Below are 25,186 nucleotides of genomic sequence, written 5' to 3'. Positions count from 1 at the left end.
TGTGTGTGTGTGTGTGTGTATGTATGTGTGTGTGTACGTGCACGCGCGTGCATGTTCACTCCCATGAGTGCACATATGTATATTTATGTGCACGTGTGTGGATGTCAGAGGTTAATGTGTTTTCCTAATCATCCTCCATCTTAATATTTGAGACAGGTCTCTTACTGAACCTGGAGTTCACCATTTGTCTAGACTGGCTTGGGCCAGCAAGTGCCAGAAAGCCTCCTGTCCCTGCCTCCCCAGAACTGGAATTAAAGATGTACACCTCTGCAGCCCACTCTTGTCACAGATACTGGGAATCTGAATTCACTTCCTTGTCCTTGTGCAGCAAGTACTTCAACAACAGAGCTGTCTTCCTAGGACTTCCCTTGCCCCAGTAGACACGCCCTGTATCCCACAGTTGGGACAGTGTCTGGGACAGGTTAAAGTAAACCCACAGCTTGTAGGAGTAGCGAAGAGCTGACTGCCCCACCTCTGTGTGTCCCTCCCCTGTCCTTTTGGGGCTGGTTCTTTATTGAGGACACTGGGAAGTACTGCAGAAAGAAAATGGCTGGGCTGAGAGGAATGAGTCACTCCCGGAGTCATCTCTGCAGATCTCGGGATGTGGCCTGCAACTATAAAACCCAGAGGAGAGCTCTCTCTGGAAAGTGATTTCCTTGTTGCCTGGAACCATCATTCATCCTGTGACATGTTTCAATAGGAAAAATGCTTCTCTCTCACCCTCTCTCCTTCCCTCGCTCCTCATCCTGCACTTCCGTCTCCAGTCCAAACCTGTGGCTTTTGCGGTGAAAACGAATGTGAGCTACTGTGGTGCCCTGGATGAAGATGTGCCCGTCCCCAGCACAGCCATCTCCTTTGACGCCAAGGACTTCCTTCACATTAAAGAGGTAAATGTAGGACGTACTGCACCTCGTCACCTGCCAAAAAGCAGGAGCTGGGTGTCAGCCTGTGCCAAGCCCACAGGAGAGGGACCCAGAGAGCTGCCAGTGTGGAGCCTCAGTTAATGCTCTGGGCCTCCGCATCCTCTCATCTCGCTGAGAATTAGGGGCGGAGGTCATCGCCTGCCTGCATTGCCACGTGATCCCAGCAGCAGGGCGTACCCAACATTTAGAATGATAGCATGGATTTTGAATTTTGTACCACACACACATGTTTGTTTTCTCTCTCTCTCTCTCTCTCTCTCTCTCTCTCTCTCTCTCTCTCTCTCTCTCTCTCTCTCTCTCTCTCTCTCTCTCTCTGTCTCTCTATCTCTCTGTCTATCTCTTTGTCTCTGTCTCTTTATGACTTTCTCTATCTCTTTCTCTGTCTCTCTGTATCTCTCTGTCTCTGGCTATCTCTCTCTCTCTCTCTCTCTCTCTCTCTCTGTCTATCTCTATGTCTCTCTCCCTGTCTCTGCCTCTGTATTTCTCTATCTCTGTCTGTCTCTCTCTGTCTCTCTTGTGTTTCTCTGTCTCTTTCTGTGTGTGTGTGTGTGTGTGTGTGTGTGTGTGTGTGTGTGTGTGTTGGGAACCAAAACCAGGGTTTAGTGGAGACTACAGAGCCATGGATCTATGGATCTAACTTAGGGAAGCGTGAGTTTGGTAGCAGCAGTATCCAGGAGGGACTTTTGACAGAAGAATATTGTCATTAAAGACGTTGAACCGTGGCTCTGAAATAGTTAAAGCTAAAAAGGGTGGAGAGGACTCTAGGAAACAGACAGTTTGAGGGGCTGAGCAAGGTAAAGAGGACTTGGGGCTTCACATGTGGAAAGGTAGAATAATAAAATGATACGACAAAAGCTTGAGTTCTGTGCACGACGCAGGCACAGTGTAGTTCTGCTTTCTATCAGGCACGGTGCTAAGCATTGGAGAGTGAGATCTAAGGACCGCTGATGGTCCTTATGGGCAAGGCACTCGAGTCTGAGGGCAGGGTGAACAGTATTCCTGGTCTCTGTATGTGTGAAGGAAAAAACTAGACTCATGTCCTGGAGGCTCAGGGAAAGAGTCAAAACTGGACACAGAGTGACACCAGGGGGACAGCTGAAAACACCACAGCATGGCCAGAGAGCAGCAGCAGAAGTAAAACAGAAGAGGCCATGCCAGGATTCAAGACACAGAGCCTTCCTTTTGGCTGTGCTCGGGTTGAATTCAGGGCCGTATGGGCACCAGACAAACATCATTGCTGAGCTGTTCGCCCCAGTCCTAAGGACACATCTTGCACCAGGGCCAGAAGACTGGTCCGCATCACCAGACAGTAGGCTGGAAAGGAGTTTAAAGCAGAGATGTGCTCTGCCTTGCGTGTGGGGATAAGAGCTGTGACGGGCAAGGGGGAAGCGCCTAGGGCTGCAGAGACTGAGCGGTCGCTGGGCAGCTTAGAGGAAGGGCGAAGGAGCAGAGAGAAGGGATTTGGAGGTCCCATGCCACTGCATGTAGGGGAGAAAGCGAGGGAGAGAGAAATAGAGGGATGGCAGGCAGCTTGTTGGAGTTGCCTGGGATCACAGGAAGTAGCAGCCGCCTCTAGACTCAGCTTTTGAAAGAGAGAAGGCAGAAAGAGGCAGATGTGGCAGTGCGCGGCCATGAATTTATGTTTGAACCCACTGTGTCTGGGCCTATCCCCCTCAGCACATGGGTGGTTGAATCTCTCTCACTATTTTCTTTAAAAAATAAAAAACAAACCTTATTAAGTTTTAAGTTAAAAGATAAGTTTATAAGTTTTATTTTGTTTGTTTGTTTGTTTTTGGAGACAGGGTTTCTCTGTGTAGCCCTGGCTGTCCTGGAACTCACTCTGTAGACCAGGCTGGCTTCGAACTCAGAAATCTGCCTGCCTCTGCCTCCCAAGTGCTGGGATTAAAGGCGTGCGCCACCACCGTCGGGCCATAAGTTTTATTTTTAAAGATCTATTTGTTTCTGTCATGTATGTAAGTACATTGTTGCTGTCTTCAGACACACCAGAAGAGGGCATCAGATCCCTGTTACAGATGGTTGTGAGCCACCATGTGGTTGCTGGGATTTTAACTCAGGACCTCTGGAAGAGCAGTCAGTGCTCTTAACGTTTGAGCCATCTCTTCAGCCCCTCTATTTTCACTACAAGCAACTAGGTCATCTTCATGGGTTGCCTGCCAGCATTCATCCTTTCAAAGGTGAAGCAAACTTTAAGAGCAAGGGGCATTCTTCCACACACATGACAAGGACATTCCAACCTTGCAGTATTTTATTGCTTTTTACATTGCACTAGTGTTCTAGTTTTTATTAATACTTACTTTAATTGGACATATTTATGTGGTCATCTGATACATATTACATATGACAGGTCACAATGAAACCAGGGGAGTTAACACTTTGGGCTCTTTAAACTTCAAATAAAGCTTTCTGAGGTAGGGTTTGACATTTTGAAACATATATGAAGCCTGTCCTGGCCAAGTTGGGGTAACTAATATTTGCATCTGCATAGAGGCACTTTGTGTGTGGCACCTTCGAGCTGCTCTGACGGCACTTTGATGTGTCTTGCTGGCAGTGTTTGGCTCTGTGATCAAGGGATTTTCCTCCAGTCTAGCAGCTCCTTTTCCTTGTGTAGTGTCTGAGCCGGTAATCGTATATGGCTCAGAGCCACTGTTTTCTCATCTTGCAGATCAGATTAAAAAAAAAAAAATCTTAGAAAGAGAACATGGTATTCACTTTAGGGAAATCAAGATGGAGAAGACTGGAACAGCGCTAAGGGGCCTTTCCAGAAAGCTGGCTCAACCCCTGGGTCATCACCAACCCAGATGGGCAGGCTTCTGCAGCAGGCTGATTGCTTCTTGTTCAGCCATCTCTCAAGCGTCTTTCTAAGTGCCTTCTCCGTCTAAAGGTCAAGACTAGCCACAACAGTGCCGGTTCCAAAGCCAAACAGAGAGAGCCTCGTGCTTCCACTCTGCACCATGCCTTGATCCCCAGGGGCCAGAGAACTCTCACTCACTTTGAGTAGGAGGCTCAGTGTTCTTTAGTTGTTTCCTAGAACTATGGGGAACCACTTTGGGAAGTTGCATTAGCCATCCTAGGCAACCCTTTAAGGCCACTGGGGTACCACTTAACAAATTAGTATCCTGGTGGGCTGACTTAATTTCGGGAAATAACTGAAGCCCCAGGAAACTCTGACTCATGGTCTGTGTTATTCCTGCCATAGTAAAATGTAAACCCCAGACCTTATGCACCAAAGATTTCAAAAGGGCCCTCTTGCCTTTTCTTAATTACAAAGTAAACAGGCCTGTTATTTCAGGTGTGTTATCCTGAGTTAGTCAGGAAACTAAGACCCAGATTGCTCAGTTCCCTATCCATCAGCTCTTGCTCCTTTCAATTCAGACTCTGATGGGCAGGGAGCCTGGCTGATACAGGAGCTCTGAGCAGTAAGGGCTGAAGCCTGCAGTGTCACTGTCATTTCAGTGTGAGATTGTTGCTTAGAATTATTCAAGTTACTCAGAATGCCATGCTGTGATGACTCAATGAACCTTCCAGGCTTCCTTCTCACATTGTCAGTCCTGGAGATATGCAAATTCCACTTTCTTCTGAGCTAAGCAACTTATCTTACAGTTGGTATATATTGCAACACACACACAGTCATGCACACATACACAAACACATTCATACATACACACATATACATACAAATACACATATAGACATAGATACACACATGGAGACACACAGCGACACACACATACTCACATATACATGCAGGCACATGTACACACACATACAAAACCACACACATATACAGACACACATATAAACACATATACGCAGATACACAGACACAGGCAAACATATGCATGTACACATAAAACACATGTACACATAACATACACATGTACATATATACACATACAAATAAAATTTTAAAAGTTTCTAATTCCTGGAAGGTTTAAATGATATAATTTTTATCTATTTTCTAGAAATTGCCAGTAGAAACATTCCCTTGAGACAGGTGGCTTAGACTAAACTTCTGTCTGCCCTGGGCTCAGTAAATCAATAATTGCCAATATAATTTTGCTGGCACTTTAGATAAGACCATGCTGATAGATGGATACCCCACACTCATTAGAGTCCTTTGTGGACTTGTGTCCCTAACTGTGTACATCATGAAACCAGGAAGAAATCTTTGAATTCCAGTTAGACCCAGGCCATATAGAGATTATTTCCAAGTCATATGTACAAACATGTCATTTGTTCAGACTTTGTAACTTTTGGACTTTTTCCTCAAAGAATGGGCTATGCCTTCATTTGAAATCCTGCATTTGAATGAGAGTTGACAGTAAACAGTATCCTGTGAATTTCACCTGAAAGCTGTTAATGAATGACTGTCCATCAAGAGTTTTACCCTTAACATGTTTCCATTGGTACAAATTGTGTCTGGTGGGATCTTTTGTCTCGAGGACTAAGTAGGCTTTCTCGAAAGAACTGAATGAATCCAGAGGTTAGAACCTACTTTTGATAAGGGTTGACAAAAAAGAGTACACAGGGTTCTTACTGACCCACTGCCTCTGCCATAAAGCAACTTGCATGGAAACGCAGCCTCTTGAGGCTTTGTGACTATTTTCACAGTAGGACAGCAGATACACATGTTATAGTAGAGAGTGCATTTATCATTTGGGCCTTTACAAATAAAGCCCCCTGAAGAATCCTCCTTTAGTCTGTGAGCTGAAAACATTTCCTACAAACCCCCAAAGCAGGACCTTCGTGGTCTCTATGTGCTGTGTGCACTAGGAGGCGTAGTACACTGGGCGGATAGCATTGTATCCTTCTGCTTCCTTGGAGTTAACTACTGAGATGTAAGGGTAACTGAATTACTATTGAGTGCAGCTTTCCTCTCTGCTTTCCAGAAATATAACAATGATTGGTGGATAGGAAGACTGGTAAAAGAGGGCTGTGAGATTGGCTTCATCCCAAGTCCACTGCGCTTAGAGAACATTCGGATTCAACAGGAACAGAAAAGAGGCCGTTTTCATGGCGGGTAACACCCCATCCTTTTTATGAGCTAACCTTTTCTCCCCTCTGCATCCCTCCCTCCTTCCTTCCCTCCTTCTCTCCCTCCATTTCTCCCTCCCTCCATCCCTCCCTCCCTCCTTCCTTCCCCACTTTTTGGTGGGAAAATTGGGTAATATTGTCAAGTTTTGTTTTTTTTTTTTTAATTTAATGCTGGATGACGCAGTTTATTCTTTTGACTCAACCTCTGTTTTCTGTTGGATTCTTTTTTTTTTTTTTCGTTCAGGAACTTGGGTTCTTCCCAATTCTCTTTGCCCGGACCCCAATGAAAACTCGCTTTTAAAGCAAAGGGACACTCCCCTGAATACACACTATTCTTGAGGAGGACACCAAGGCTTCGGGTTTAACTGTTTGCACTGTGCTCTGACCCCTAGCTCCTCAGAAACCCACATGAATTCCTCAGTGGAAGGTGCTCAGTAAACCCATCTCCAAACCCCATTTTCTTCAGTGAGAGTCACACGGGGCCTCACTTCTCAGGACAGCTCAGGGGCAGCTGACATGACCTAGAGCTGCTGTTTTGCTTGGGTCCCTGTCAAAGACTCTGTCTGGTGGACAGTCCCGGAGGTTCCCTCCTCTACCTGGGGTCCTATGCCATCTTCTTCTGCCTGTCCTGGGCTGATGACTCCAGGGAGCTGCGACAGACCAGCCTCTAGTGGTCAAAGGAGACGGTAGCCTTAGGCATGCCAGTGGCAGGTCCCAGCACTGTGAGCACGGCTGGAGAGGAGTCTTCAGGAGGCAGTTCTGCACCAGCTCCATGCCCTAGTGCTAGAGTCGCAGCTTCGTGTCACCATGTCTGCATGAAGCCATCCCTTGCCTCAATCTCTCTTTTTCAGTTAGATGTTTTTTTCAAGTAAGAATAATAACAAAAAACAAACAAACAAACAAACAAAAAAACCTGTGTTATTTAAGGTTCACTTTGCTTTTATCCTAATGGAAACCTTTCCAGGGTAATGGAAGACCAGAGAAATACAGTTAACCCACCCTTCTAATGATTAATTTGTAAAAATGTTTTATTATTAATCCTCTTGTTCCCTTCACTATAGACAGTTCATCCTGTCTGCTTCTCAGCACACTGGCAACACTTGGCCCTTTCTGGGGCCGTAGCATCTGCCTCTTCTTCCTCCTCCTCCTCTTTCTCCTCTTCCTGGGTCCCTCTTCCTCCTCTGTGTTGTCTCTTTTAGGCCCCTGTGGCACCACTCCTTCCTTCCCCACCATATTTTAAGTTGAACCCACCCAGGACCCACCCTGTCCCTGTATTTTCCATCTCTTTCCAACTTAATTATTTCTACTACACTTAACTACTCTCAGAAATATTATGTATTTTCCTATTTCTCTTGTGTAGCCTTGATTATCTCCTACCAGCATATGACTCCTCGTTTCTCACCATTGTTAACTGTTAGTACATGCATATACATATACATATATATATATATATGTAAATATATATAGTTTTCTCTGAGGCAAGAGAAACAATAAAGCCCAGGACTTTATTCACAGAGGCTCATTTGTCACGCTCCTCTCCATAGTGTATTGATAACTCCTATGCCCATAGATGGGGAAAGCTAATACTCAAAGATACACTGCAGTGTGTCCCACCATCCTGCCAGTCAGTGGCAGACCTGTACATGCTGGAATATAAGCATAACTGAATTACTATTGATAGAACCATGACCATGGACAGCAGAACCGGCCATGGAACACTCTCCCCCACACACTTTTAAGAAGTTCTCCCATCTTCTTGCTTGTTCTGAACTGTCTGGCCTCTGACCAGTACTTTGATGACTGGTCTCAGGTAAACACAGCAGAGCATCCTTCCCAGGGAGTCTTTCTGCCCAGTTCTTGTACAGATCATTGGGAAAGAGAATTGACCAAGTATTTCCAGGTCTCCATTAGTTCTCCACTTTCTCTGAGAAACGAGGTCAGAGAGAGTATTTGAGAAGATGGTCCCCTTCTAACAGGATTTGGTAGGTCGTGAATTATTTAGTAGAAGGCCCAAGAACGCCTTGGATTCTCAGTTTCTGTTTTCAGAGGATCTGGGGAGTGAGTCTTACGTTCCTTTCCGTGTTCTAGGAAATCGAGCGGAAACTCTTCCTCCAGCCTGGGAGAAATGGTGTCAGGGACATTTCGAGCAACTCCCACAACAGCAGGTGAGGGGGCAAACGCTTTCACAGGTTTGGAGATAAAGTCTTGATGTAAGATTTAAAGATGTAAAGCTTCTTTTATGAAAATTTTCCTTGCTCATTTGAGTGCCGTTTGATTTGGAGAGTACTAATGATATAAGAATCAGGTATAGTTCTGAAAAAAAAAAAATCTCGTTCGCCCCCCTATAGCCAGTAACTATCCCTGTATAAACCAACCTCAAGTTCATTATTCTACCCAAGAACTCAGGCTACTTTAAGGTTGTGAGGCCAATGGAGATAAAAGTTCCTGAACTCTCACAGCTGTGTACACCGTGTAGATGAAGCTCTAGCATGTGTTGGGTCCAGGTTGTACATCCTGGGAGGGATATAGCCTAGCTGCAGCCAAGATTACTTTGTTTTTATGTTCAGACATCAGGCAATTCCAGATGAGCCCTAGAATTGATGCAATAGAGACAGGATGTCTCAATAAAGACTGTGTGTCTTTGGAAATTATCCAAATCTTCACCTAGAAAGACTTCTTCCATCGCATTCTCTGACGGGATTCTCCTATAAGCTAGCTTCATTCTGGCCAGGACACGTGACTGAGTCAGAGCACCCGACATTAGGCTAACACACTCTGCAACATATCTCAATGCCAGGTGGAGTCTGGGATGGCTCTGGAGGGCTCAGTCCTGGCTTGCGAGGATTCATTCTGACCTCCAGGGATGGGAAACAATCTCAAGGCAGATGTATGTAGACAGGACCTGCTGTTCGTATTGGCAGCAAAGCCACCTTTGTTGATTGCGAAGTAGATTCACAATGAAGCACATCCAGTGTGGGCACAGGAGCGCTTAATGATTAGCTAACACCTTCCAGTGTTGTTTGAGTGCCCATCCCCAGCTTCTAATGGGAAAGTCATCGGTACAGAGAGGAAGGGGTCTGTATTTCATGTTCTCACACAGCCTGTCCTGAGCGAAGTGGCAGAGGGCAGTGACCTGCTGAGGGGTTCCAGGCAAGCAGTGAGGACAGTGACAGGGGTACCTTCTCCCATCTTTTAAACTCATATGCTATCGTTTACAGAGGTTACATATTTTGATACGGCTCTCGTTGTTGTCTTTTAGCAAAACAGAAGCAGAAAGTGGTAAGTTGTGTTTCCTTTCTAAACTCCTGCAAAGGTTCCGATCCATACGTGCCAGGGGATGTTCCGTTTCCGTGACCCATGTAGCTATAAAGTGAGGGATGGACCTCCTCGGTGGGAACCCCTAGTAGTCACTTACTGAAAATTCTGGATGTTGTTGTGGCTGTCGAGTAGAGAGGCTCAGACCGGCTTTCTCACTCACGTTGACTTGTCTTTTTCAGACGGAGCACATTCCTCCGTATGATGTTGTGCCGTCGATGCGTCCTGTGGTGTTAGTGGGGCCATCACTGAAAGGTTATGAGGTACAAATTTCATCCGTTGCTCTCCTTTCCTCCCTGGGGACTATCCTTCGGACTCTGACCCTTCCAAGGTCTGATGACAGATAGGAACTGGTGTAAGGCAGCTCATAGTTTGTGAAAGCAGTGGTGGGAAAACCCAGTAAAAACAGGATTAAATTCTGGAGATTAACTAAACATTGCCATGTAATAAAGAAGAGCACAGGCTGTGGTGCACGACATTTCAAAGTTTGCCATTCTGGCTTTGTGCTCAGATGGATAAAAAAACAAGTGGAACGTAATACCTAAATCTAAAGCTTCAGGCCAGCCACCCCTCCCCACAGGATGATGTCTGATGGAGAGGAGGTATCTAATATACATTTGTTGAATGTCCTAATGGCTTTCTTGAGGCAGATCTAAGATTCCATCTCTCTTTCTCCGAGTTGGAAATGTCAGGTGATAAGCAGGAAAGTTAGGAACAAAAAATTAAGTTTCAGACAAGTTTCAGAATACCCAACACACACACACACACAGGCAAGCAGGGCAGCCAAGCCCGTTGTCAACTTTGAGGCTACCCACTGCTCCTCACTAGAGGCAAGCCTAACTGAGCCATGGGAAGATGGCCAGCATCCTTGTGCACAGCGAGCTTATGCCCTCCTCGAGGCAGAGCCACCTCCTGAAGGAATAGGACGGAGGGTTTGCCTGGGGTCCTGGTGAAAACTCTAGGTTCATCCCTCAGCATCCTGGAGAAGAAGCATGGGGGGCACTAGCAGCTGTGCCTGAATATCATGGCCGTCTGCCCTCTGAGACCCACTGTAGCTGCCTGGATATCCTGGGGACTCTCCCCGGTCACTGTGTCCTTTGCTTCCGCCTCTCTCACTTTTGACTTCTCTTTCTCTCTCTGTGTCTCTCTCCCTCTCTCTGTTGTGTTTGCCTCGTTCTTCCCCCCCCCCACCTCTGCAAAGGTAACAGACATGATGCAGAAAGCCCTCTTTGATTTCCTGAAGCACAGGTTTGATGGGAGGTGAGACATACAGACGTTTTTTTTCTTTTGATTTTTCCTTAACTGAACAAGTGTGATAAACTGACTTGTGGATCTGTTTCCAACCGTTACAGAAGTCTAGTAGTTAAGCTGAACTCAGTGTTCCAGGGGAGTACACACTGGAACAGCCACGAAAATATGACATATAGCCCAAGGCCCCCAAGGTCAGAAGGGCCTGGAAAAGGAAATTAAGCCGTTTGTTGGGTATAATGCATATTTGTATTTATTTTCTCCCTTACTAGTGAGTTCATTCCTATCTGGTTTTCATGAAGAAATTGTTTAAAATGTTTGTTTCTGATGAATATAATGGCTCACTAGTCATGTTGTGTAGTGTCTGGGAACTGTGCATATGTGTAAATGCATGTATTCACATGTGTGTGATTTGAAGGTCTAGTGTATATATACATATACATATATATATTGTTTTGTAAGAATGACATGCTGGAAACAACCTCTTAAGGAGGCAGCAATCATCACTAGGATATAGGCTTCAGAGTCACTATTGAAGGAAACTATACTTATTTGCACGTTACTTTTAGAAATAACCTTGCTATGCTTTTAGTTCTGTTTTATACATATCCCACAAGCCATTATCAATATAGCTGAGCTCTCAAATAGTTTCCTGCTTCAGTTCTGTGGAAAGTGTCTACAGCTCTTAGGTTTCCTAGAGAAGTGAGGGAGATCTGTGTTGACCTAACAATGAGAGCATGCTTGTCTACAATGTGGAATGTGGTCTGTGCAGAAACAGCCACCTGAAAAAACTAAGCATTTGTCAGAAGTGACTTTATATAGTGCACATTGAGAAACCTGAAGAACATGTCCAGTTTATCACTTTAAACCGAAGAGTTCCTTTTTAAAAAAAAAAATCTTTAAATATGTTGAAATAGATTTTGGAGTTTAATTAATGCAGCATTTTTTAAAAAGGTAAACATAATCATGCTTTAAGCACAAATTGTGAATCTATAAAACTTAAGTGCAAATATATATATAATTCCATACAAATATATATATGTATTTATAATTTGTCAAAGAAAAGCCTTCTGTGTAGTCATGTGAACATAATTATTGGCTTCTAAGACTAGCTACAATGTAAGGAAGCTGAAGAGCTGGGCAGGGCGGTGGTAAGAGTGCTTGTGTGCAAGCAGAGAGCCTGAGTTCAGATACCCAGCACTCACATAAGAACCAGCATGGCTCTCACGTGCCTGCATCCTCACTGCTGTGTGGGAAGAGATGAAAGCCACATTCGGGCTTGCTGGTGCTGGGCTATGAAAGACTCCATTTCAAATGAATAAAGTAGAGAGTAGCAAATTGGTATTCCCAATGTCTTCTATTGTGGGCACTTACATGCAACACACACACCACATGCACACACGCATGCGCACACGTACACACAATATATACATACAACTCAAACGCCACATATACACTTATACACATGTACATACATATACACATACACGTATACACACGCAACACATACACATTCACACATACAACACATACACACACAATGCATACACAGCACATCAGCACATACAACACACACAAAGCTGGAGTCTACTTCCAGTAATCGAGAGTTGCATTGAAAAAATGGGAATGTTTGCCTGCCATTAGGTGGATTTCTAAGTATATGATTGAATTTAGGCCAGATCTCCTTACTAATAGACCCCCAGATGTAGAATGATTTGAACACACTGGAAGCTTAATTTTACTCACTAGATGATCAGAGACAGGGCTTCCTGTTGGAGAAGAGCAGGTAAGTTAGAACGTTTGCTTCACCTACCATTTGGGGCCCTTGGCCTTTGGCTTAAGTTCTCTAGTCAGCTAAAGGGAAAGAGCCTTTAGCACCTGCCAATAGTGCACATAAAAGCTCTTTTCATTGGCTAGAACTTTGTTGTGCTGTGTTCTTAGCTGCAGATGAGAGTGGGAAGTACAATTTAGCTGTATACCTCAGATGAAGAGAAAACAGAACTTGTCTTTGCCATAATCCAGTGGACACAAAGGGTTAGTTAAAAAAAGGAAGGCATGGTTATTCTCTCTCTCTCTCTCTCTCTCTCTCTCTCTCTCTCTCTCTCTCTCTCTCTGAAGACAGGTGGAAAATTAAACTGTCTCAGAGGAAGCAAGAGGAGCTTCCAATGAATATTAGACTCTTGGCAGAGGAAACATGAGTTCTTTAATTCTATTCTGTGCTCCAATAACCACCATCACATAGACAGCCAGCCCTCTTCTGTCTAGAAGGTTCTGGCTACTAGAGAATTTTTGTCCGAAAAATGTATTACAAAGAAACAGCTAAACTTGGACTCTAACTCTATAGGAGTTGTCTATGTCCTGTCCTGTGGTGTTCTGGGCCATAACCCTGACCCACAAGTGCCTCTGTGGATGGCAGACAGCCAACATGAGAGCCCAGGTCTGCTCTTCTTGGTTGCATGTGCACAGTCCTTTCAGCTCTGTCTAGACTTGTTGGTTTTAACCTGGGGTGCTGTCACTGTCCTGAGCAGTGCCTCCCACCTCTAATTCCATCACAATCTTTGATGGGAACAAAGTCTGTCCTGTAACTCAGCCTACAATTGTTAGGTTGCTTTGGTTCCATATGACATCCCTACAAACGATGTTGTTAAAGGTTGAAAATAGCATTGGTGAGAACAGGAAACTACTTCAGGATGTTTGGCAAATGGAAAGCTGAGTGGCTTAGTGGCCGTTAGTGAAGACTGATACCATCTTTCATCCCAAGGCCATGGAAGAGGTTGTTCATTTAGTATTGAGTCAAGCAGAATTTACCTGCCTCAGTCACTGTATCTATACTATTGAAGCTTCTTTCCACTTAAAGAGAGAATTCAATTTTCAATGCCAAGTTATCATGGGGTCTGGTGATCCAGAGAGACTGGGGTTTGTGAGATCTGGAAGCAGCCAAAGCAATAACTGGAGACAGAGGCAGGACTGGAAGAGTGTGATGCACAGGCATGGCTAGAGAGAAATGGGTAGTAAAGATGTGGGGTGGGGAGAGTGAACTTGCTTCCAGGTAACGAGAAGACAGTACTGAGGAAAATCCCTGTGAGCCCACTGCAGTGTGGCTGGACGGTTGGATAAGGAAGAAGTTGGCTGGGAGCTCCTCATAGATGCTAGCACGTCTTCTGTGTGGGGAATGCTGTGTTTTGAGATGTGACAATCTGCTGTGTTGTGTTTTTACCAATTAATAAAAGGAGGGAAAACAGTGCATAGTCTTGAGCTGAAATTCGCCAAGAGAGCAGTTCCACCGAAGATGCTGGCACAGTGAACGCACATACACCACGGTCCAGTGGGAGCCTGTTCAGCGCTCCTTTGGCTGTGACTGTAGCGTGGTAGACACCACGGTCAGAGGAAGCCCTGTAGTTTCCAGGAAGAGCAAATTAGAGGTCCATGGGTTCATAGGTTTTCCTGTTAAACACTGCATTTCAGATCCCAGCTCAAAGTCAATGCAGTGGAGCAGACAAAGCCCATGTGTTTGACTGAAACAAGCAAAAGCCTGGATGATTTTCCCTCTCACTCTTAGGAATATGAGTCACTTTAGGCCTGGGTCTTAGTCTGAGCCCAACTGCAGTACATGTAAGGAAAAATGAAAAAACAAGGGACCAAGCAGCCCCTGAGAATCTACTACATATGTGAGTGGTCACATGCAAGAGTGAACTGGGACACAATAGGCACAGAGTGTCTCTGTTTCACACCACAAACACTACCCACAGCTTCATCTTTTCCAGTGAGGTTTGTGCAGTTGCTCCACCCAGCACTGACAGCATGAACGAACGAACGCCTCCCAGCTGCAGTTTGCTGACTTACACTATGTGCTTCAAATCCCCAACAGTTGTCATCTAGGCTTAAATTTTTTAATTTAATTTTAATTAATCAATAATTTAACCATTTAATTAATTATTATTTATCAATGTAATTAATTGGATTGTTTAATTATTAATTTATTTTTATCAGCATATATTCAGTGTGCACAGCACTGGATTTCATAAAGACAGCCTTGAGCTTTTTGACAATTACATAGCATCATGTTGTGTCCTGAAATCGTGCATGAATCCTGTGAAGCCCACAAGGTACTAAAGAAAAGGGAACTCGGCTCAAGGAACATGCAAACTAAAATGAATGAACAGACAGAACAAAACAACCCAGAATGTTCAAGCAAAAGGCAATTTGAAAGAGAATTTAAGCATACAACGTAGAGAGGTACTAAAACTTAGTACAGAGTTTATTAATGGAACCATCAATTGATGACATCACAAAGCAGCCCCACCGAGTAAGTCAAAACTGTTTGCCATTGCAGTTCACAAATGGAAGAAGAAACACCTGTCTCGTAACCAAAATCCCCTTCCACTCAGCTTCGACCACAATTCTCCCTCCTAGTTTCAAGCACCAGAAATAACTAAACACTTGTGTGCCAACTTGAATCACATCATGTCTCACTCCATTCCCCAAAGTTTTCTCTATAATGGTTTCACCAACTCTGGGACAGGAGAATTCATGGTGGTAGACTGTAAACTTTGGAAGATATGAGGAAATTGTTCCCCTTGAGTCCTTGGATCTCCAACTGTTTTCCTTATATACAATTATACACACACACACACACACACACACATCACTACAGCCAAGGCAACTTCTATTTATATACTTATTTATTTATTTTTGTTGAGACGGGATACAGACTCATGTATCCTTGAATAGCCTGGAACTCGCTCTGTAGACCAGGTTGGTGTGGAACTCCCAGAGAACCGCCTGCTTCTGTCTCCCAAGTGCTGGGATTAAAGGCGTGTGCCACCACATCCACTCTTCTGAGGCAACTTAAAGAAGGAAAGGTATTTGGGGCTCACAGCTCCAGAGGGATGGCAGACCATCATAGTCATGGAAGGGAAGCACTGTAACAGGCAGACTTGGTGACTAGAGCTGAGAGCTGAGAGCTGAGAGCTGAGGGCTCACCTCTTGGTCATAAGCGAGCAAACTGGGAATGCCATGTGGCTTTTGAAACCTCAAAGCTTCCAGTGATGGACTTCCTCCAGGAAGGCCATGCCTTCTAAGCCTCCCCAAGAAGTGACACCGACTAGGGACCAAGTAGTCAAATATCTGAGAATGTGGGGAACACCTTAAACCTCCACACATGCTAAGAACAATCATTTAAGAAACTGGTTTTATACAGTGCCTTCTTTCCCCACAGCAATAACCCTCTGAGATACTAATGACAAATCTGACACCTTTTTATCGATTAGAGGATGAGGCTCAAACACGCTGTAATTTGTCCTTGAGCATGAAAAATAAGAAAGATAGAGGGGACCTTTGGGGTCTCCCTCGCCACCCTGTTCAGCTAGCTTTGAAACACTTTTCCATGTGAGCACTAGGAATTTTAAGATATGTATTATTGTAAAGGATCTTCTTGCTAATTAGCTGGAGTAGAGAAGGATCTTCCAGCTGTTACATTAGCAGTGTGGGAATAGTAATTAGATTTGAATGGATGTGTCATAACGGAAAGAAATATCTTCCTATAGAAAATCCACAGAGGGGCAGATAAAGTAGGTCTGCAGATAAAGGCACCTGCCACCAAGCCTGGCCTCCTTCTGTAGAGGCCTGCAGCAGGCAGGATGCAGACTTGCTGGATTTAGAGAATGGTTTTGCTGGGTTTCAGGGACATTAGCTGCTACATCCTATCTTCAGGGGAACCAAACTCCTACTGTCCCATAACCGCGGATACTGTCTCAATGAGACTGCCAAGGGAAGTCTTTGGAGGTTTCAAGATGCACGGAGTGCTACAGGACCAGGGGGAAGGATAAAGGAAGAGGGCTAGAAAGTATAATTTAAAGACATTATAAACTAAGGAACATTTTATGGCTGTCTTAGTCAAGGTTTCTATTCCTGCACAAACATCATGACCAAGAAGCAAGTTGGGGAGGAAAGGGTTTATTCAGCTGTCACTTCCATACTGCTGTCCATCACCAAGGACTGGAACTCAAGCAGGTCAGGAAGCAGGAGCTGATGCAGAGGCCATGGAGGGATGTTTCTTACTGGCTTGCTTTCCCTGGCTTGCTCAGCCTGCTCTCTTATAAAACCCAAGACTACCAGCCCAGAGATGGCACCACCCACAAGGAGAACTCCCCGCCTTGATCACTAATTGAGAAAATGCCTTGCAACTGGATCTCGTGGAGGCACTTCCCCAACTGAAGCTCCTTTCTCTGTGATAACTCCAGCCTGTGTCAAGTTGACACAAAACTAGCCAGTACAGCCACCCACATTGTTTCCTTCATTTTTAACTTTCAAAGCAACTGTTTGCATATACATTAAGGTCATTAGTACTTGACTAGCTTTGTAAAGGTGCTTTATAACCCAAGGAAAGCATAAGAATACACATTTGCTCATGATTTCTTCAAAATTTAAAACTCAGGAGTTACTGTTTGGCTTATATAGAACTAGAAAATTTAGGCACCGCAAAATTTATTATTCTGGGAAAATTGAATTCTGCCTTAATCCATCCCCACTTATCTACAGAGATATATGTGGTTGTTCTGGAATATGACAATGTGCTTCTGTTCAGATGCCCCACTCTTTAACAAACAAAGCTAGAGCCCCAAATTAAGCCCGAGTCCCAGCCTAGAGGAGATTACATCTCAGAATCATATGAGCAGGCATGGCAGCCAGGACCTGTAGTCCTAGCATTCAAGAGGCTAAGGCAGAGGGGTTTCGGCAAGTGTGAGGTTAGCCTGGGCTACAGAATGAGATTCTGGGAAGGAACGGAGGGAGGGAGGGAGGGAGGGAGAGAGGGAGGGAGGGAAGGAGGGAGGGAGAGAGAGAGAAAAAAGTTGTAGTAGAAACTCAGATAGATATGGGGCTCACTTGATTCAAATCTCACAGCAGGGGGAGAGTTATAAACCTGCACCTGATGGCTTGGTCATCTTAGAGAGCCGTTACTGGAAAACAAAACTGAACCAAAAGAGAACTATGCAGCCAGGTGACCAAGCTTCTTCCTACGGTGAAGGCCTCTAGCTCCTCATTGCCTGGAATGAAGCAGATTCTCCCTGTTCTCAGTTTCCTTCTTAGGAGAAGGTGGGAGTTGCTCACCAGTGTTTTCTGATATCATGCAGCTCAGTTGAGCTTTTCTTTTTTTGCCTTTCCTTTTTTTTTCTTTTCTTTTTTTCTCTTTAACAAAACAATGAAATCGTGAGTGAGCACAACATGGAAGAGAGAAATTCAGAAGTATGAGCCCTGCCCATGTTGATGCTCACAGTGGTCCCAGAAAATCTCCTCACAGCTTTTGTTGCTACATGGGATAATTTGATGCTGCCTTAAATAATTATCAAGGTATAAAGGTTCAAGAAGTCAGAACACTGTGGTATTCCAAGCACCCGCAGCTTACAGGTGCAGCCATCCAGGCCAGCACCTTGGCTTCAGTGTCCCACTAAAACTTCTGCACATTCTGTTGCTGTAAAACTTGGGCACAGCGTTGGATATCTATAGCTCCAGGACAAGGGAGGCTGAGGCAGGAGGATGATGAACTCAAAGTTATCCAGATACATATTGTGAGATTCTGCCTCAAAAAAAAAAAAAAATGTTTGTTCCTGAGCATTTATGAAAAGGACAAGTTTTGGTCCTCCCCAAGGCTTCTAGTCACCAGAGCCTCCAGACAGTATTAGAATGGCCAGAAACAGGAGGAGTGGGAGGACGTGCAATTAAATTCATGCTTCCTTCTCTGCTCTAACCCTCAAAGTTCTGCCCTGGAGAAGACTAAGTCTGCTATGCGGATCAAGGGAAGTGATCCTCCCCTTTCTGAACTCAAACATGCTGTGCACGTGAGGGTAGGAAAGGTCTGTGGACTTCTCTAATTGTCCTAGGTGAACCAGCTTTGAATTCTACAGACAATAGCTGGAAGCTGAGCGGTCTCAGTTAAACATTATTTTAAAATGATAAAATCTACATGCCATCATTTGATAATGCGTAGTCCAGCCGTTCCCCTCTCTTCATACAAAGTCTCTGCTTTAGTCTTCCATGACAGTGAGGTGTGTCCTAACTTATCATAACTCCAGTCTCATGCTCACATTGACTTCAGCGATTGGGGTTACCAATGCCGGCCAGATGTGCACAAGTGCCCGCCAGATGTGCTCAGATCCTATACTGAGGCTCCTGTGCCTGCAGAAAGGAAACCATATTTCTCACACCCTACCCACAAAGCTCCTCTTGGGTCTGTGGAGAAATGCTTCATATATTAAAGATTAACTACTGAGCCAAGAAACACAACTTAGTTACCAACTGGTTGGTTTTAGTTTGTCTTGTTTTCTGTGATCAAATGAAGCTTTCCCTTTTCAGCCAACAGTGTTAGGGCAGAGCAGTTGTGTATCCTGAAGGGCTTGTTCGAGAGCAAATCAACTGTGAATTTTGAGGAAACTGTATAGCTATTTCCTAGAAAGAGTGTGTCTAATTCATGTTTTGATTCCCTCCTGGTGTGCTGTGTGCTTTAAGGGCAACTTGGCCAGGCAGGCTGTAATGGAGGGAGCCCATTTTCACTGGAGTGGTTTTCAGCTACAGAGCCAAAGCCTGCCGCCATTCATTGTTTCTGTTTTAATCCGAGCCAGAGTCTGTTTAAAACTCCTTGTGACTGACGTTTACTGTACGGTGGTTCTGTGGTAGTAGTATGTGAAGTGTCTGCTAAGCGCCGCAGCTATGAGTCACTCAGAAAGCCACATGACATGTTTACTGGCTTGTTCTGTTCTGTGTTCCTCTTCCTAGGATATCAATAACAAGAGTGACAGCTGACATTTCTCTTGCTAAGAGGTCTGTCCTCAACAATCCTAGCAAGAGAGCAATAATTGAACGTTCCAACACCAGATCCAGCTTAGGTAAGACGTTTTCATATGGGCATTTGGGGTATGGGTGGGGAATATCTTGTCCTACTTGGGCACTGACCTGCCTGGAAAAGGACTGAATATCTGTGGAGAAAGCCAGCTGTTGGACAGGACAGGGGCAGAGTCCTGCAGCAGCCAGATCCCTTCCCTCTCTCCCTCCCTCCTTCCCTCCCTTCTTCCTCATCCTTTCTTTCTGTCTCCATCTCTGTCTCTCTCCCCCTCCCTCCCTCCTCCTCCTCCCCCTTTGTCTGTCTGTCTCTCTCCCCCTCCTTCCTCCTCCTCCCCTTTCTCTGTCTCTCTCTCCCCCCTCCCTCCTCCCTCACTCTTCTCCCTCCCCCTCTCACTTCTAGACACTTAGTGTGGTGGGAGCAGACTCCTCAGGCTCTTCTACCCAGTTGCTGTTGCACCATGGGGAACCACCTATTTCCTTTCCCCTAAACATCACAATAAGGCTTCTGTTGTAGGTGGCACATGGCTGACATGGAAGGAAACAAGATGTTTAGAAAAGGAAGGTAATGATATTCTTGTGTGGCTAACTGGTAGACTCAGAAGAGTCACACCTTTCAGTAGAAACGGTGACTACCATGACGGACCTGCAGAGAACTTAAGCTTGTCTTTTCTGGGTACTTGTTGGAAAGCATCTTCAAAAAAATGCTCCCCTGAGGGAGAATATAAAGTTTTCGAAGAGTTGGTGTGTGCATAGAAGTGAGCCACTCTGGGGAACGTTTCCCTGAGCCCATGGAAATAATAGTTACAGTTTTGGGAGCTGAGAGAAGGGTGTGAACATCTGTAAATCCAGCACCTGGGAGGTGGAGTCAAGAAGACCAGGAGTTCAAGGCCAGCATAGACTACATAAGACCTTGTCTCAAAAGCGAGCAAGCAGACAAACAGAGCTAATTTGGGCACAAGGAACATCGCTAGTTCCAAAGATGCTGGAACACTCCACTCTAGCAGTAAAGAGTGTTTATTATGGGCCTCCAGCATCGGATTCTATGGCTGTCCCAGCTTTGTTTACCAGCAACAGGTTTACGAAGAAGCTTCCCTTAGCACCCCTCTGAGAGCCTGTCTGATTGTTGACTTTCTTGAAGAAGATGAGATAGGTAGATAAAAGGGCCTTTGCCTTTCTTATGCCTTACTTTGCTTATTATACTGTGTATGCAGATTTTTCAACTACTGGGCTCACCCACTATGTGATGTGGCCTTCTCCATATCTACCCAAGTTCCACCAATGCTTACAGCACAGGGCCATTGCCCAAGGGCTTTGAGTGTTGCAGCAGTGAATATGAACCCACACTCCAGTTTATTGCTGGTGCAGGGGAAATAAATCCCTGGTGTTTCTGAGCTTTTTGGATGGAGACATAGAGCACCTTGTAGATTCTGGTCCTGGGTCAGTGCCATTTGTATTACTGCCTTTTCGTTTCTTCAGAAAAATATCAAACATGATTTTACATTATTTTATAATGATATGTGAGGCTTGGAACTAAAGTGAGGTCAGTTTGTTCTGCTGTAGTTCTGCCTAGAACCGCTCCTTTAAATCTGTGGCAAATCGATTAAAGCACAAATTGAGAACCTACCCCAATATCCTTCTGCTGAAACGGACTGCAGGAAAAATTGGTTTTACTTTCCAAATGGCCTTCTTGAGAAGAATTTCTTTTTAAATTGTTTCCGACATGCTAGGGAAAAAATGGATATATGTTCATTATTACTAGCAAATGTAGACTATTATCTCATAAGAACTTGGCAGAGATTTCCTTAAATAACTACCCTGAAAGCTGGTTACTGGAGAGTCAGAGTGGAGCCTTTCAGTTCATTAGTATTGGATAATGTGAAAGTGATATGTGTTTTGTCTACTTAAATTCATATTTCAAAAGAAGATTATCTCTTTATTTGTGTGTGTATGCCACGTGTACGTGGGCCGGTGAGAAGGCCAGAGAGGTCATCTGGTTCCCTGGAGCAGGATTACAGGTGGTTGTAACGTGGATGCTGAGCTTAGTCTTCCGGAGGAACAGCGAGTGCCCCTAACTGCTAAGCCATGCCTCTAGCCCCCGTAGTCATACTTTTGAACATAGATCACACATTAAATGTCAGTGATTCTTTAAGAATGAGAGGCTTTTGCTTCTGTGCAAAGTCTTCCCTTTAGTAGAATCGAATTCAGATTCGGGGCATGACCCACTACATCGAGTGACTCAAACTCTATGAAGGACTACTTGTCCCTATTCTCCATTTTTGAGACAGTATAGGTTTTTGAGACTGCAGTACAGAATGCAGTCTAGGCTGAAACTCTCTGTGCTTCCCAGGATGACCTTGAAGTCATGATCCTTCTGCCTCAGTTTCCCAACTATTGCAATGCCAGGTATGCACTACCGAGCTCAACTTTTATATTTCAGAAAAACATATACTTCGCTCATGTGTTTTCCTTCACACAAACAAAGAAGAAGCAGCAGCAGAAGAGGGGCTTGTAAACCATAGTAGCACTAATGCATCTCACCACAGTACTTGGGAAGTAGGGACAGAAAGACCACAATTGGTTTGACCTACATGGCAAGGCTCTGTCTCAAAACAAAGTACTTGGATTGCTTCAGACATTTGAAAAGAACTAGCCATTTTTATTTGACTAATTTAGAAGGTGCAGATTCGGGCCACTTGATGATCATAATCAATCAGATAGGTTTGAATCAAGATACAGGACAGCATTTGAATATAGTCAACTCTGTGTGTGTTTGTGTGTGTGTGTGTGTGTATGTGTGTTAGTTATACTTATAGTAACTATACCTTAGACAACTCCATTGGCTCTAAAGCTTAAATTCAACTAGAGTTGGTAATCTTCCGATTGTCTGAGGAAACTCACAACCATTAGCCAGGATACAAAAATGTGCATAACAGTCCCTTTCCATTCCTCGAACGTGTTTCCTAAATGTGGATCTTGTTAAAAGCAACCCCCAAAGGGAATCACTGTAGCTATATAAATAACGCCATGGTAGGCCGAGTGTATAAAGCACACCAAGAGAGCTGGCTCACGTTCTTCTACCAGTGTTTTATTCTAAGCACAATTTTATCTTTAGAAAAGATTTTTTAAAAGAACAGACTCTGCGTGGCATACACCTTTAATCTCAGCACTCAGGAGCCAGAGGCAGGCAGACCTCTGTGAGTTAGAGACCAGCCTAGTGGACATAGCATGTTCTAGGCCAGCCAGACCTACATAACAAGACTATGTCTCAAAAAGAAAAAAAAAGGTATTTGTTAGACAGGTCTATGAAAGTTCAGTTTGTTCTACTGTATAGACAGATACACACATCTGAAAGCTTACACTATTTCTTTTTTAGCATAAGTAATAATTACTGAGACTAACCACTACCTGCCATTTTATTTGCTTTCTCTTTTAGCGGAAGTACAGAGTGAAATTGAAAGAATTTTTGAGTTGGCAAGATCTTTGCAATTGGTTGTTCTCGATGCAGACACCATCAACCACCCAGCACAGCTGATAAAGACATCCTTAGCACCCATCATCGTCCATGTGAAGGTCTCGTCCCCAAAGGTAATCACTGCATCCCTGTCTACAGTCTAGAAGCTTCCCTCTTGAGGGATTTCTTGGCCCTTTGAGTTTTGGGGGCAAAAGTATGTCTCCAAAGTCTGTTAATGAGTACATTTTAAAATAGCACTTAAGTTCTAGGGATCTGAGGGTAGACGAGAATAATACTACATCTCTCCGAGAAGTTCCTGCCTGCTGTCAGCTTGATAAAATACAAACAGAGCTCAAGGAAGGAAAATTAAAAGTAAACTCTAGCTTTTCAAGAGTCTAGCTTTTACATATTCCCTCTTGGCCAATGTCCTGTTTGATACAGATTCCTAAATCACCTGTATTCTCTGCCCAGTTGGGAGAGGGAGTATATAATCCAGAGAGAGGTCTTAAGCAAGGTGAAAGATGGCCATATAAACATCTCCCCCAGCAATCCCACAGGCCTTCTCATCTGTGTGTAGCTGGGCTCCTTAAGGAGCATCTTCCTTGGTTAGGCACAACTGGCCATGATGGAATGACTGGAATAGAGGAAGAAGGCCCAGATCCCACTCTTGGTTTTGATGTCCTTTTATTTCTTACATTTACTTAGCTGTCTTTTTATTTTATTTTATTTTTTTTAAGTCTGTGTGTGAACTTGTGCTGTCACAGCTTATGTGCGGAGGCCAGAGGACAACTCAAGGAAGTAAATTCCCTCCTTTCACCATGTGGGCTCTGAGGACTGAACTCAGGTCCTCAGGCTTGGTAGCATTCACCGTTACCCACTGGGCCTTCTCACTGTTCCTGCTTTTGCTTTTAAACAGTGATGGTGTTCTAAAAATAAATATGAAACCGATACCCATGAGACGTGTTGCCTTAATACTTAGCTCCTTTCCAAGGCCTCCTAGAATGAGTTTGGTTTGCCTAAATGCAAATTCAACCCTCTATCCAAACAGCGGGTCTCCTTTTGTGGTTAGAGAAAAGCCTAGAGAAGCTGTGACTTGTCACCCTCCCCAAGTTCTCAGCCTCTTGGGGGGCACAACTCTTCTGCAGTAAGAGTGGGACTCCCAAACCACGGTCAGGTAGCTCTGGAGAGTGGGTAGAACAGACCAGCATTCCCTTGACCACTGCAAGTGTCCTTGTCCCTAGTCCAAGCATCCTCTGTCGTGAGGCTGTCACCCGCACCCCCACTGCACCACTGTTGTGCTGTCTGGAAGTCCAGGATCAGGCACTTGCATGGACTCATGCTCTAAGGTATCACAGAACTTCACGAAGGACCACTGTTGAAGTGGAGAAAGCCCTGCTTTAACATAAGCAAAAAATGAAAGGGAGAGTGTATGGTCAAATGCAGCTACAGCTATGCCCAAAGCTGTAGATATAGTCTGTCTTTTGTCCAGCAATGTTTCAATACAAATGCTCTTATCTAGGTTTTCAATCCTGAAATAGTTTGATTAATTTAAAATTAAATCAACTATTTCATTAATTATTGAAAAATATGACATGTATGACCCTGATACCTGGCATGAAGATAATGAACTGAAGTATTACTGAACCAAATAATATCAAACTATTGGCTCAACATAAGGAGGAACAGACCAGCTCTTCCCCTTTGACAGGAAGCTTTGAAATCTGCAAGAGACATAAAGTCTAGGTGGGAAGAGGGGCTGTCATCAGGACCCCACAGGGAGCTGGGGCAGGATGGCTATGTCCAGACCACTCTAGGCCCGCAGCACAGAGATCCTACATGGGTCATTTCTCACACTGAGAGCCTTTTTACTAATCCTCGGGGTTACATAAACTGGAGAAAAAAAATCTGAGCCCAGTGTATGTGGTTTCCTTTCAACTCATTGACAGTCTCCTGGGTTCCTGTCATCTTGTCAGGTTTTACAGCGGCTGATTAAGTCCAGAGGAAAGTCCCAAAGCAAACACTTGAATGTTCAACTGGTGGCGGCTGATAAACTGGCCCAGTGCCCGCCTGTAAGTAAAGTCTCTTTTTCTCTTAATCATTGATGACCGTATAAGAGGGAGTGTTTTCCTCCAATATTACATCATGGCTTTTATTCTTCAGAGGTGGTGATGGTGGTGGTGGTGAGTGGTGGTGGTGGTGGTGAGTGGTGGTGAGTGGTGGTGGTGGTGAGTGGTGGTGGTGAGTGGTGGTGAGTGGTGGTGAGTGGTGGTGGTGAGTGGTGGTGGTCGGTGGTGAGTGGTGGTGAGTGGTGGTGAGTGGTGGATGTGGAGGTGGTGAGTGGTGGTGAGTGGTGGTG

At 44.5% G+C, this 25,186-nt stretch overlaps 1 protein-coding gene across 5 annotated transcripts in view; it reads left to right on the top strand.

Moving 5' to 3' along the window:
• The window catches only part of Cacnb4 (calcium voltage-gated channel auxiliary subunit beta 4), a 254,056-nt gene that overhangs the window by 205,392 nt on the left and 23,478 nt on the right, over positions 1-25,186 (top strand). For 4 of the 5 annotated variants that reach the window (XM_021192084.2, XM_021192085.1, XM_021192087.1 and 1 more), the window contains 9 exons: positions 765-887; positions 5,834-5,964; positions 8,067-8,143; positions 9,238-9,257; positions 9,476-9,556; positions 10,495-10,553; positions 19,314-19,423; positions 22,813-22,964; positions 24,804-24,899. In XM_021192084.2, coding sequence (XP_021047743.1) covers positions 765-887; positions 5,834-5,964; positions 8,067-8,143; positions 9,238-9,257; positions 9,476-9,556; positions 10,495-10,553; positions 19,314-19,423; positions 22,813-22,964; positions 24,804-24,899 — 849 coding nt within the window. Of the gene's footprint in view, positions 1-764; positions 888-5,833; positions 5,965-8,066; positions 8,144-9,237; positions 9,258-9,475; positions 9,557-10,494; positions 10,554-19,313; positions 19,424-22,812; positions 22,965-24,803; positions 24,900-25,186 lie in introns of those variants that run through there. The other variant, XM_029535924.1, reaches the window with a different exon arrangement.

This window comes from Mus pahari, chromosome 3 (genome assembly GCF_900095145.1).
Source record: "Mus pahari chromosome 3, PAHARI_EIJ_v1.1, whole genome shotgun sequence".
Classification (NCBI taxonomy): domain Eukaryota; kingdom Metazoa; phylum Chordata; class Mammalia; order Rodentia; family Muridae; genus Mus; species Mus pahari.
Note: the sequence above shows the minus strand (reverse complement) of the source record. Positions and strands in the feature narration are given on the sequence as shown.